This window comes from Saccopteryx bilineata, chromosome 4 (genome assembly GCF_036850765.1).
Source record: "Saccopteryx bilineata isolate mSacBil1 chromosome 4, mSacBil1_pri_phased_curated, whole genome shotgun sequence".
NCBI classification, from domain to species: Eukaryota; Metazoa; Chordata; class Mammalia; order Chiroptera; family Emballonuridae; genus Saccopteryx; species Saccopteryx bilineata.
In genome coordinates this window covers 60,956,355-60,968,839 of record NC_089493.1, presented here as the reverse complement: position 1 = coordinate 60,968,839, position 12,485 = coordinate 60,956,355, and the positions used below count along the sequence as shown (strand labels likewise).

The window sequence follows — 12,485 nt, the reverse complement described above, 5'->3', positions numbered from 1 at the left end:
ACCTGAGTGTCCATTAGTAGATGAATGGATAAAGAAGGAATATATATGCATATAATGGAATATGACTTACCCATGAAAAGAATGAAATCTTGGCATCTGCAACAACATGGATGGAGCTAGAGGGTAATGTGCTGAATGAAATAAATCAGACAGTAAGACAAATGCCAGATGAGAATTCTCTTATGTGTGGAATCTAAAAAAGAAAAAAACAACAAGTAGAACAGAAACAGACTCATAGACATAGAGAACATTTTGACAGTTGCCAATCCCCAGGGAGGGGATTAGAGTGGGTGAAATAAGTGGAGAGATTAAGAAGTACTGATTGGTAGTTACAGAATAGTCATAGGGATATAAAATACAGCATAGGGAATATAGTCAATATTATTGTAATAACTATGTGTATGTTGTTAGATGGATACTAGATTTATTGGGGTGGTCACTTTATAAGTCATATAAATATCTAATCACGGGGCTGTACACCTGAAATTAATGTAATAATGTATATTGTATGTAATAATGTATGTTGGCTTTAATTGAAAGATAAAAAACTTACTTTTAAAAATAGTTAAATATAGAGTTATTACCATTCTTGGGTATGAACCCAAAAGAATTAAGAATGGATGGGAGTCTTAAAAAGTTTGAGGATGTCTATTTTCTGGGTTTTGTTTGTTTGTTCTTTTGGGTTTATGTTCAAGAAACCATTGCTTAATCTAAGGTCACACAGATATACTCCTATGTTATAAGAATTTTATAGTTTTAGCTCTTGTCTCAGATTAATTTTTATGTTTTAATTAGCAATGATATTTCTAGTTCTTTTGTTATTTAGTTATCTATTATTTTAATTATCATAATTCTTAAAGACTTTCCTCATGTTGATATTATTCTTCCCATCAGAAATGAAGAAATCTGGAATGTTAAATTCTGTCAAGGACAATAATAATCTTTGATGAAAGATTTGAATTCTTCTCATTTACTCCTCTCTCCTGGTAGCTTTAATACCCTTATTATCTAGATTTTCTGTGACGGAGTCCCAACTTTATTTCAAGATAGTCTCAAATCATTCATTCATTTGTTCATTTATTCATTTATTCCTTTAAGACTCTTCCTCACTCAGAAATCACATTAAAGCACCTAAGTAGTAACTTGACTATGTTAATGGCCTTCTCATGATATTGCTCTAACTATAGTGATGACCACCTTTGGGATAGACTTATTTTGTGTTGTATTTCTCAAGACTAGGAGAGCTTTGTTCCAGGCTAGATTGTTCCTCTCTATAAACCTGATAGAAGCACATGCAGATATTCAGGCAACATTAGGGGAACTCAGTTCTGCTGGCTTCATTTTTCCCCCAAGACTATGACATTAGTCACCTATTTTCTTCATATCTTGTCTTACTTTGCATTTTTCTTGCATATTTTCAATCTTGGAAAACGTAAGCCATCTAGCTTTGCTCTATCCAGGTTTCTACTAGATGGGGCTAATAATCACAGAACCAAGCAGACTGAATATATGATATCTAATCTGTGGTTTTTGATAAGTTTCTCTAGTATGATATATCTTGATCAGTTACCTTTTCTTCTTAATGACTATTCCAAGGTTCTCTCATTCTCCTTAAGATTTTTAAGGGGAAATAAATGGAGGTTCTCAAGGATGAACCCTCATAATTTCCAATGCCTCCCTAAAAACTTTTGTGTCTCTATACCTGTCCTTAACTCATGGTCTTTAACTTCTTAATGTTCCTTTCAGTCTCATTAACTATGCTCTACTCTTATCCCTTCTTGTGTCCTTCACCATGCTTTAACATGTCTTCTCTAAGTCTTTGGCATCTTTGCTGGTTTCATTCATTCCCTTACTGCATGTACTCATACATTTGTATTAAATCTTTGTACACGTCACCTTAAACTCCATCCTTTAACTTGCTTCTGATGCCTCTCAAAACAAAGATGATAAACAGTCTGGCAATATTTTTCTCCTCTATATTCTCCCAGGACTCTGTTCTCCTCCCTTTTCTCGCTGGCTCATCTCATACCTACAGTTGTTTTCATCTACCACCGATATGTTGATGACTCCCCATTTTGTGCTTCCAGTGCTGCCTTCTTGTTTTGTTTTTCCAATATTATTATTATTTTTTTATTAATTTTAATGGGGTGACATTGATAAATCAGGGTACATATGTTCAGAGAAAACATCTCTAGATTATTTTGACATTTGATTATGCTGCATTCTCATCACCCAAAGTCCAATTGTATTCCATCACCTTCTGATTGGTTTTCTTTGTGCCCCTCCCCTCCCCCAACCCCCTCCCTTTCCTCCCCACCACCCGTAACCCCCACACTCTTGTCCATGTCTCTGAGTCTCATTTTTATGTCCCACCTATGTATGGAATCAAATAGTTCTTGGTTTTTTCTGATTTACTTATTTCATTCAGTATAATGTTATCAAGGTCCATCCATGTTGTTGTAACTGATCCGATGTCATCATTTCTTATGACTGAGTAGTATTCCATAGTATATATGTACCAAAGCTTTTTAATCCACTCGTCCACTGACGGACACTTGGGCTGTTTCCAGATCGTCACTAGTGTGAACAATGCTGCCATAAACATGGGAATGCATTTCTTCTTTTCAAATAGTGCTATGGTGTTCTTGGGGTATATTCCTAAAAGTGGTATAGCTGGGTCAAAAGGCAGTTCGATTTTTAATTTCTTGAGGAATCTCCATACTGTTTTCCACAGTCTGCATTCCCACCAGTAGTGCAGGAGGGTTCCCTTTTCTCCACATCCTCACCAGCACTTATTCTGTGTTGTTTTGTTGATGAGCGCCATTCTGACTGGTGTGAGGAGATAACTCATTGTGGTTTTAATTTGCATTTCTCTAATGATTAATGATGTTGAACATTTTTTCATATGCCTATTGGCCATCTGTATGTCCTCTTTGGAGAAGTGTCTATTCATTTCTTTCGCCCATTTTTGATTGGATTGTCTTCCTGGTTTTGAGTTTTACAAGTCCTTTATAAATTTTGGTTATTAACCCCTTATCAGACGTATTGTCAAATATATTCTCCCATTGTGTAGTTTGTCTTTTTATTCTGTTCTTATTGTCTTTAGCTGTGCAGAAGCTTTTTAGTTTGATATAGTTCCATTTGTTTATCCTGTCTTTTTTTTTTTTTTTTTTTTTTTTTTACAGAGGCAGAGATAGACAGGGACAGACAGACAGGAACGGAGAGAGAGAGATATGAGAAGCATCAATCCTTAGTTTTTCGTTGCGCGTTGCGACTTCTTAGTTGTTCATTGATTGCTTTCTCATATGTGCCTTGACCGTGGGCCTTCAGCAGACTGAGTAACCCCTTGCTGGAGCCAGCGACCTTGGGTCCAAGCTGGTGAGCTTTTTGCTCAAGCCAGATGAGCCCGCGCTCAAGCTGGCGACCTCGGGGTCTTGAACCTGGGTCCTTCTGCATCCCAGTCTGATGCTCTATCCACTGCGCCACCACCTGGTCAGGCTATCCTGTCTTTTATTTAACTTGCCCGTGGAGATAAATTGGCAAATATATTGCTGCAAGATATGTCGAAGAGCTTATTACTGCTTGTTTCCTTCTAAGATGCTTATGGTTTCATGGCTTACATTTAAGTCTTTTATCCATTTTGAGTTTATTTTTGTGAATGGTGTAAGTTGGTGGTCTAGTTATTATTGATATGTAATTGTTTATTGCCATTTTATTCTTTAAAACTGTATTCCTCTTTTGCTATATTCTTTTTCTCCTTTGATCTGTTTACAACAGGCCCCTTAGCATTTCTTCCAGCCTTGGTTTGGTTGTAGTGAATTCCTTGAGGTTTTTTTTTTGTCTGGAAAGCTTTTTATTTCTCCTTCAATTTTAAACGATAGCCTTGCTGGATAAAGTAGTCTTGGTTGTAGGCTCTTGTTCTGCATTACTTTGACTATTTCTTGCCATTCCCTTCTGGCCTCAAGTGTTTCTGTTGAGAAGTCAGAAGTCATCCTTATGGGGGCTCTTTTGTAGATGATAGTCTTTTTTTCTCTAGCAGCTTTTAATATTTTCTCTTTATCACTCAGCTTTGGTATTTTAATTATGATGTGTCTTGGTGTAGATTTCTTTGGGTTTCTCTTTAATGGAGTTCTCTGTGCTTCTTGAACTTGTGAGATGTTTTCCTGCCTTAATTGAGGGAGGTGTTCAGCTATGATATGTTTGAACAAAGTCTCTATCCCTTGTTCTTTCTCTTCTTCAGGAACCCCTATGATGCGGATGTTATTTCTCTTCATGTTGTCACAGAGCTCTCTTAGAATTTCCTCAGACTTTTTGAGTCTCTTTTATTTTTTCTGCTCTGCTTCTGTGCTTTATTTATCTTTTTTTTTTTTTTTTTTACCTTTCTGAAGCTGGAAACAGGGAGAGACAGTCAGACAGACTCCCGCATGCGCCCGACCGGGATCTACCCGGCACGCCCACCATGGGGCGACGCTCTGCCCACCAGGGGGCGATGCTCTGCCCATCCTGGGCGTCGCCATGTTGCGACCAGAGCCACTCTAGTGCCTGAGGCAGAGGCCACAGAGCCATCCCCAGCGCCCGGGCCATCTTTGCTCCAATGGAGCCTTGGCTGCGGGAGGGGAAGAGAGAGACAGAGAGGAAAGCGCGGCGGAGGGGTGGAGAAGCAAATGGGCACTTCTCCTGTGTGCCCTGGCCGGGAATCGAACCCGGGTCCTCCGCACGCTAGGCCGACGCTCTACCGCTGAGCCAACCGGCCAGGGCTGCTTTATTTATCTTGTCCTTTAACTCGCTGATTCGATTCTCCGGTTCATCCATCCTTTTTTTAATTCATTCCATTGTGTTCTTCATTTCTGATATTGTATTTGTCATTTCTGGCTGATTCTTTTTTATTATTTCAATGTCCTTTTTTATATTTGCTGTCTTTATTTAGGTGTTCATAATGACCATCTATTGTTGTTCTAATATCTTTGAGCATCCTAACAATCGTTATTTTAAACTCTGCATCTAGTAATTTGGTTATATCTGACTCATTCGGGTCCTTTTCTGGGGATTTCTCTTGATTCATTTGTGTTGCATTTCTCTGCTTTCTCATGTTGTCTGTGTAAAAGAAGATTTTGGCCACTGGAGTCCAGTGGGTGTGGCCTCTGTTCCCTAGGTGTGGTCTGTCTGCAGGCCTGGCACCCCCCTGCTGTTGCTGCCTAGGGTGTTTGGGTATGGTCGTTGCTGGTGCCTGCCCACTGGGGCTGTTGCTGTGGTTTCTGCCTCTCCTTCTCGAGAGTGGCTGTGATCATGTGCTCAGGTATACAAGCCTCGGTGGCCTTGGTCTTCACCCCACCCCTATGGGTGGCGTTATGCTTGGCCCTGAGGGCAGGGGTGAGCACCTTTGCTCAGCTGCAGGTCTCCGCCTGATTCCAGGCTCCCTCCCACCCCCCCTGCCCTTGCAGGAGGAGCCCACTCGTGGGACGGCTGCAAGTCTTGGCTCCACAGGCCCAGCGGGACTGCATGCCCATGCTCAGTAGCGGGACTCTGCCTTTCCTGGGCTTTTGGCTCCCAAGTCAGGCCTCAAGCCTTCGTTCTGTGGGCGGAGCAAGGCTGTGCTCCTGCGCCCTTGCTCAAGGGCTGGTCTCCACCCCTTCCAGGTTTCCCACCCTTCTCCTGCAGGCTGGATTGCAGGCTCCCGGCAGCTGAGCTTGACCACTTTTGCATGCCCCCTCATCCCCAGCTGGGCAAGACTGAGCTCACACCTGGGCCTCAGTGGTGGCCAGCTGGCTTCTGCCCTTTCCGACAGAACTGCACTTCCGGTCCCACCACCGCCCACCCTCTGGTGAGCCCTCAGCCATGTGGGTGGGGACGCTGCAGCTCAGACCCTAACACTACTACTGTAGTCCCGAAAGCTCCCTCCTTCTAAGTGACTCTGCTCTGAGTGCGGCAGGAGGGCTTGTTTGGCTGGTGTCCTGCTTCCCTTTGCTGGTATTGTTGTTTCCAGGGGAAATATTCACTTCAGATTTGTGGAGTGACTCATCCCAGAAGTTAGGGTGGCCGTTTCTCAAAATGTTTCTCCCTGTGCCCCCTATATTACACTCTCTTCCTGCTACTCTGGTACTCTCCTCTCTCCCTGTGCCCCGGAGCCCCGGGTGGGTGGTTGTGAGAGAGGTTTTCTGCGCAGTACCTTTAAGAAGAATCCTGGATCTGAAAAATCAGTCTCTTTCTCACTAACGGTATCCTGTCTTGTTTCCAGCTAAATACTGTCCATACGCCTCTTCTAGGCTCTGGGGCTGCAGGCTGGGGCTTTGTTCCTGGGACTCAGGACCCTTCCCTCTCTGCTAAACTCACTTCCCGCCATGCTAGTCTCTCCCGGCTGCCGTTTGCTCCGGGGAGCTGGGCAGCCCTCCCTGCATTTCCGCTTTTCCTACCAGTCTCAGTGTGGCTTCTTCAGTGTTCCTTGGTTGAAGAGTCCTCTTAGTTTAGTCCAAAGTTGGTTTTTCCACATGATGGTTCTAAAATTAGTTTGTAATCCACTTTGGTTCTGGGAGGTGGATGTTGGTACGTCCACCTACTCCATCGCCATCTTGTTTCTTCCCCGCTGCCTTCTTGTTTTAAACTTTCATATCTAGCTGCCTATCAGACATATTCTCTGGACCATTCTGCAGTCACCTCAGAGGCAGCATGCCTTAGTCAGCCCATCGTCTGTTTGATTTCTCCATGTGTTTCTTGCTTTATGCATACATGCTATCATATATATTCATTTATTTAACAACTATTTATTGATTATGTGCTATATTTTAGTCACTGAGGGCAAATCATAAATTTTCTGCCCTAAAATTGCTAATAGTCTAATGAATAGTAATAGCTAACATCTGTTGATCTCATAACATTGGTGAGTGATTTATCTGTATTCTGATTTTTGCAACAACCTATAACACAGATTCTGTTACTCTTCTCATTTTATAGATGAAGTAACTTTCTCAAGCACATAATCAATAAATAGTTGTTAAATAAATGAATATATATGATAGCATGTATGCATAAAGCATGTGATAGTGGAGGAAGAATTCAATCCTGGGAAGTGTGGCTTCCATTATGCCAGGATTTCTTTCTTTCTTTTTTTTTTAATGCCAGGATTTCTTAACCTTGGCATTACTGTCTTTGGGCTGGACAGTTCATTGTATGGGAAGCTATCCTGTGGATTGTAGAATATTTAGCATTATTCTTGGCCTCTACCCACTAAATACCAGTAGTACCACCTCCTCTCCAGTTGTGATAATCAAAAATGTTCCCAGATGTTGCCAGATGTTTCCTTGGAGGCAACATTGCTGTCTAGTATGCTAGGACTCATTGCTTCAGTTATAATAGCAATTGATTTATATCTTAAGTTGTCTTCATACTTGACGATGAGCTACTGAAGACCAAAGATCAAGTCTGTCTTTCTTAGACTTGGCTACATGCATGTGTGAATGCCTCCCCTTGTGAGGTTAACTTAAATTTAACAAGTGATTATTGAGCCACCTGCATTATGTAGACATGTTTCTATTTGCTAGAGATAAAACAACAAAAGCAGACATCATAAGTAATTTTAAAGGCCAGACTTTCATTTTTATCATTTTATTTTCCAGTGCCTTTTGTAAATCTTTAACAAACCATTATTTTGTATAGTCATTATTTTGCCAAATGAATGAATAAATGCATGAGTATATCTTGGAAATTCTCCTTGAATTAATAGTGAAGGGACTTAACTCTGCTTTTTTTTTGTTTTGTTTTTTTACAGAGTCAGAGAGAGGGACAGATAGGGACAGACAAACAGGAAGGGAGAGAGATGAGAAGCTCACTTTTTCTTTGTTGTGGCTCCTTAGTTGTTCATTGATTGCTTTCTCATATGTGCCTTGACCGGGGGGGGGGGGGGGGGCTACAGCCGAGCAAGTGACCCCTTGCTCAAGCTAGCAACGTTGGCCTCAAGCCAGTGACATTGGGCTCAAGCCAGCGACCATTGGGTCATGTCTATGCTGGTGACCTTGGGGTTTCGAACCTGGGTCATCCATGTCCCAGTCTGATGCTCTATCCACTGTGCCACCGCCTGGTCAGGCGGGACTTGACTAAGCTTGATGTCACTGCTCTGTGGAGTTAATTTCACTGGTGCAAGTTGTGATTGTCTTAATTTTAGTGGACACTCTGTTGGCTAATTTTGTGGGCAGTGGGCTATAGGCTGGCCAGGTCGTTGTAGCCTAAGGCTTGGTTTGGGGCTGAGCCTTTCCCACTCTCTTAATACTAAGATCTCTTAATACTAAGATCTTTTCAACACCAAGCTTTTCTCCACACCCTTGACTGTTGCTTGATGTAGGGTGGTGCACTGTTATGAGGAATCCAATTTATGCCTCAGATGAGTGGCTTTGTATCAGAGACTTCCCTATTTGTATATTGGACTAAAGGGTTTAATTGTCTATGCTATATAATAAAGCAGAGATCGGAGGCTCTCTCTCTCTCTCTGATATTGTCATCATCATTGAAGAGGCCTCCCGATCCCATCCTCTTTTCTCGGTGAGTCTATTTTCTTAATTCTGCGCCGTTCTCCCTCAGGGCCCAGATTTACTAGCCACTCTGGTTCGTGCAAAATTTTAATAAAAAATGTTTTATTTACTTGATCAGATATCTTTGTATTTTGCTTCTAATGTATGGCAGTTTCCTTTGATTAGTAACTCAAACAAGAGGAAATTAAGTTGTCCTCACTTTGAGTTGTTACCCTGTTTGAGCAACAAAGTTCTGAACTGTATGAAACTAGACTTAATTTAATTCGAGGCCAAAACTGTACCCTAAAAGAAGTAGAACCATAAAGTCAGTCTTCTTTTTGAGGCCACACTGTTAATGATCTGACACCTTAAAAATATGTGTTCAGTCTTAAATATAGTATAATCATTATGCTTCCTTTTTTTTCACTCTGAGTTTTATATTGGAACAGTTTGAAGACAAGGCACACATTCTCTTTGAACAGATTTTCAAATCTGTCACTTCAGAGTTCTAGTAGTCCAAAGAGCTTGCTCTGGTTCTAAACTCTTCTCTTGAACCTTAGAGTTACACAATTCTTAAATAATTGGATTTACAAAATTAAACGTATCAGAGTTGTAAGGAACCAGGAAAGTCATTTAGTACATTCACTGAATGATTTAGTGTCCCGGAGGTTTTCAATCTTTTTGTTTTTCTGAAGTTAACATAATTTACATCCTCTTGTACAACATGTTGACATGGGGGATGAGATAAAACCCTGAAAATACTGCAGAAAGTAAAGCTACTGTCATAATGAGTTATTGCTACAAATATTACAACATATAGAAAATAGATAACTTACGTTTGATTTAGCATAGCTAAAATTGGCTGTTGAGCATGGGCAGTTCCTGATGTGCTAGTTATAATTTTGTCCAGGTTGTTCAATAAATTTGGAATACAAATGAAAGAAGATGACATAGTTATTTATAGAACTGATTTTGAGGTGCTATAATTTGTTTTAAAAGTAAACATCTTGTCAAAGTTTATAGTTTTTTGCTACAAACTACTGGTAATATTTAACCTCTCAACTGTTGCTAACAAGGTAGTACTAATCCAGAAAGTAATTAGATGTTAGTAAGAATTTATAAATTTACCTTCTAACCAAGTTTACGGACTCCTGAATTCTAGTTCCCAGCTAAAGAACCTTTATAAAAGAGTTTGAGAAATTAGCCCAAATAGGCCAGACTAGGAGTTTGGAAGAAAAACAATGCACAGATACTATCCATAACAGGGTTTAGATCACAGACCTTCCCCAAAAGAGAATTGGCAAAGGCAAGGTAGGACATTTATGGGAGGGCAGCCCCAGAATTACTAGGGTGGTGCGCTGCAATCAGATATATCAGCCAGAGCCTGAAGCACCACCACCCAGGTTTATTTATGTGAACCTGTAAATTCCCTAAGTTTTAGCCAGGTTTGGTTGGAGTTTTAGTTTGGTTCCTAATTGGTACACTGACTTAGAATAAATTAGCTAGGTACTGTGAGCCAAATAGGAGCAGAGTATTCCTGGTGTCAATTATTCTAGAAATAAGGCTAGAACAGTGGTATTCCAGAATCCTAAGGATTCTGGGAGATGCCTCAGGGGTTACACAGGTGATGTGGGAAGAAAAAAACAGGATTCTTGAGTTTTCCACTCTTCTAATTTCTATTTTTAAGTAAAATATTTTATCTCCATATTTATCTGTATCATACAGTTTCCACATAATATGTAGTATGAGGAAAGGGTGCTATGTTTTAGGTGAGTTTGAAGCAATGGGATAGACCTTCTGGGGGCACTTTTGCACACTTCCGGTTGGAAGAGCACACCTTCAGAGTAACTGGGCATGTGGTAAACATAATCGGAACTCCTATGTTTCATACCTAGAAGATTGCCATCCTTTCTGACAACAACCCTACAGGGCAGTTATTGCTCCATTTAATAGGTGAGAAAGGTTAATAACGTTCCTAAGGTCAGATTGCTCATAAGGTCGAATTGTTCTGATTAGACATGACCATCTGACTCAGTGGTTTTTCCTCCCACTATTCAATGCCAAATCACTAGATTATAGTAAGACACCTATAATTATTCACATATTAGAGTCTTATCATTTCTTATATTCTATCAGTGGTTCTCAACCTTTCTAATGCCGTGACCCCGCAATACAGTTCCTCATGTTGCGGTGACCCCAAACCAAAAAATAATTTTGGTGGCTACTTTATAACTGTAATTTTGCTACAGTTATGATTCGGAATGTAAATACCCGATATGCATTATGTATTTTCCGATGGCTTTAGGCGACCCCTGTGTTTTGGTCGTTCGACCCCCACCGGGGTCGTGACCCACAGGTTGAGAACCGCTGTTCTATCAGGTCTGAGTTTAGAGGCCAAAGGAAGGGAAACAATGTTGGAAGTTAGAATTAGCCAGGTATGCTCTGAGTTGTGTGATTATGTCTTAAGAAGATAAGATTTTTAGAAGTACATATTAGTCTGCATTATATAGTGGTATTTGGGGATCATGGAGCTCAGGAGTAGAATCTTTGTTGCATAAAATGGAAGGACTCACATGATAGTTTAGAATTTTAAAAATGCCATTTAAAAGGAATTGTCTGGTATGACCTAAGAAAAGATGCTCTATTGCCGTATTTAAACATCATGGTAAATTTGAGCCTCCTGAAAAATTCAGGCTTTCAGGGAAATCCCAGCGAAAACACTGCCTGAGATGATATGATATGTATGTTAAGAATGTGGCACTATTATATCTTTATTTACAGATATTTGAATTTATTAAACATTTCTTAATTATTTATTTATACACAGTACCTATTTTTTTACACAGTGATGTTTGATCATTTGATTGTTCTATGCATTTTTTTTTGTTGCAAGATGACTTGAGGAGAACTTCATCTAGTGCTGTAATGGAAAATGGCCCTCCTGCAATGCCAAGGTTACCTTCCTGCTGCCCTCAGCACTCGCCATGTGGAGGGTCGTCACAGAGTCACCATGCATTAGGACATCCACACACAAGTTGCTTTCAGCAGCATGGCCACCATTTTCAACATCATCACCACCACCATCATACTCCCCACCCAGCTGTCCCAGTTTCTCCCTCTTATAGTGATCCCACATGCCCTGTGGAAAGACCTCCACAAGTGCAAGCACCTTGTGGAGTGAATAGTAGTTCTGGTACCAGCTACCATGACCAGGTATGTGGAATCTGATGAGTTTCTTTCTTTCTTGTCTTAAATTTTAAAATAGTGTCATTTTCAGGAGGGGAGGAAAAACTTAATGATAAATATTATACACTAGTAAGTCGTCATTTTGTTGCCCATGCAAAAGTGGCCTAATGTAGTGGCCTGTGATTTTTTTTCTTTTTTCTAATTAAATCTCTAGGATTGTTTGATGGTCTAAATTATTGCAGTTAATTGAGGGGGCCAGGGATATATAAAGTCAGAAATAGTATCTTTTATTCTGGAATGGTTTTTGGTCTTTTAGTGAATCTGATCCATGGAATTGTATTTCAAACAAAGTGTTGAAACTTGACCTGTGGTGGCGCAGTGGATAAAGCGTCGACCTGGAAATGCTGAGGTCGCCGGTTCGAAACCTTGGGCTTGCCTGGTCAAGGCGCATATGGGAGTTGATGCTTCCAGCTCCTCCCCACCTTCTCTCTCTGTCTCTCCTCTCTTTTCTCCCTCTCTCTCTCTCTCTCTCCTCTCTAAAATTAAAAAAAAAAAGTTTTGCCTGACCTGTGGTGGCACAGTGGATAAAGCGTCGACCTGGAACACTGAGGTCACCAGTTCAAAACCCTGGCTTGCCTGGTCAAGGCACATATGGGAGTTGATGCTTCCTGCTCCTCCCCCTGTTCTCTATCTCTCCCTCTCTCTCTCTCTAATAAAAATGAATAAATAAAATGTAAAAAAGTAAATAAATAAAGTGTTGAAACTGCAGTGTCAACCTACTTCATGAAAAACTGGGAAATG

General features: G+C 40.6%; 1 protein-coding gene across 6 annotated transcripts in view; it reads left to right on the top strand.

Moving 5' to 3' along the window:
• The window catches only part of RNF111 (ring finger protein 111), a 123,581-nt gene that overhangs the window by 85,613 nt on the left and 25,483 nt on the right, over positions 1–12,485 (top strand). For all 6 annotated transcript variants that reach the window (XM_066275604.1, XM_066275603.1, XM_066275611.1 and 3 more), the window contains exon 6: positions 11,392–11,711. In XM_066275604.1, the coding sequence (XP_066131701.1) occupies positions 11,392–11,711 (320 nt within the window). The remainder of the gene's footprint in view (positions 1–11,391; positions 11,712–12,485) is intronic.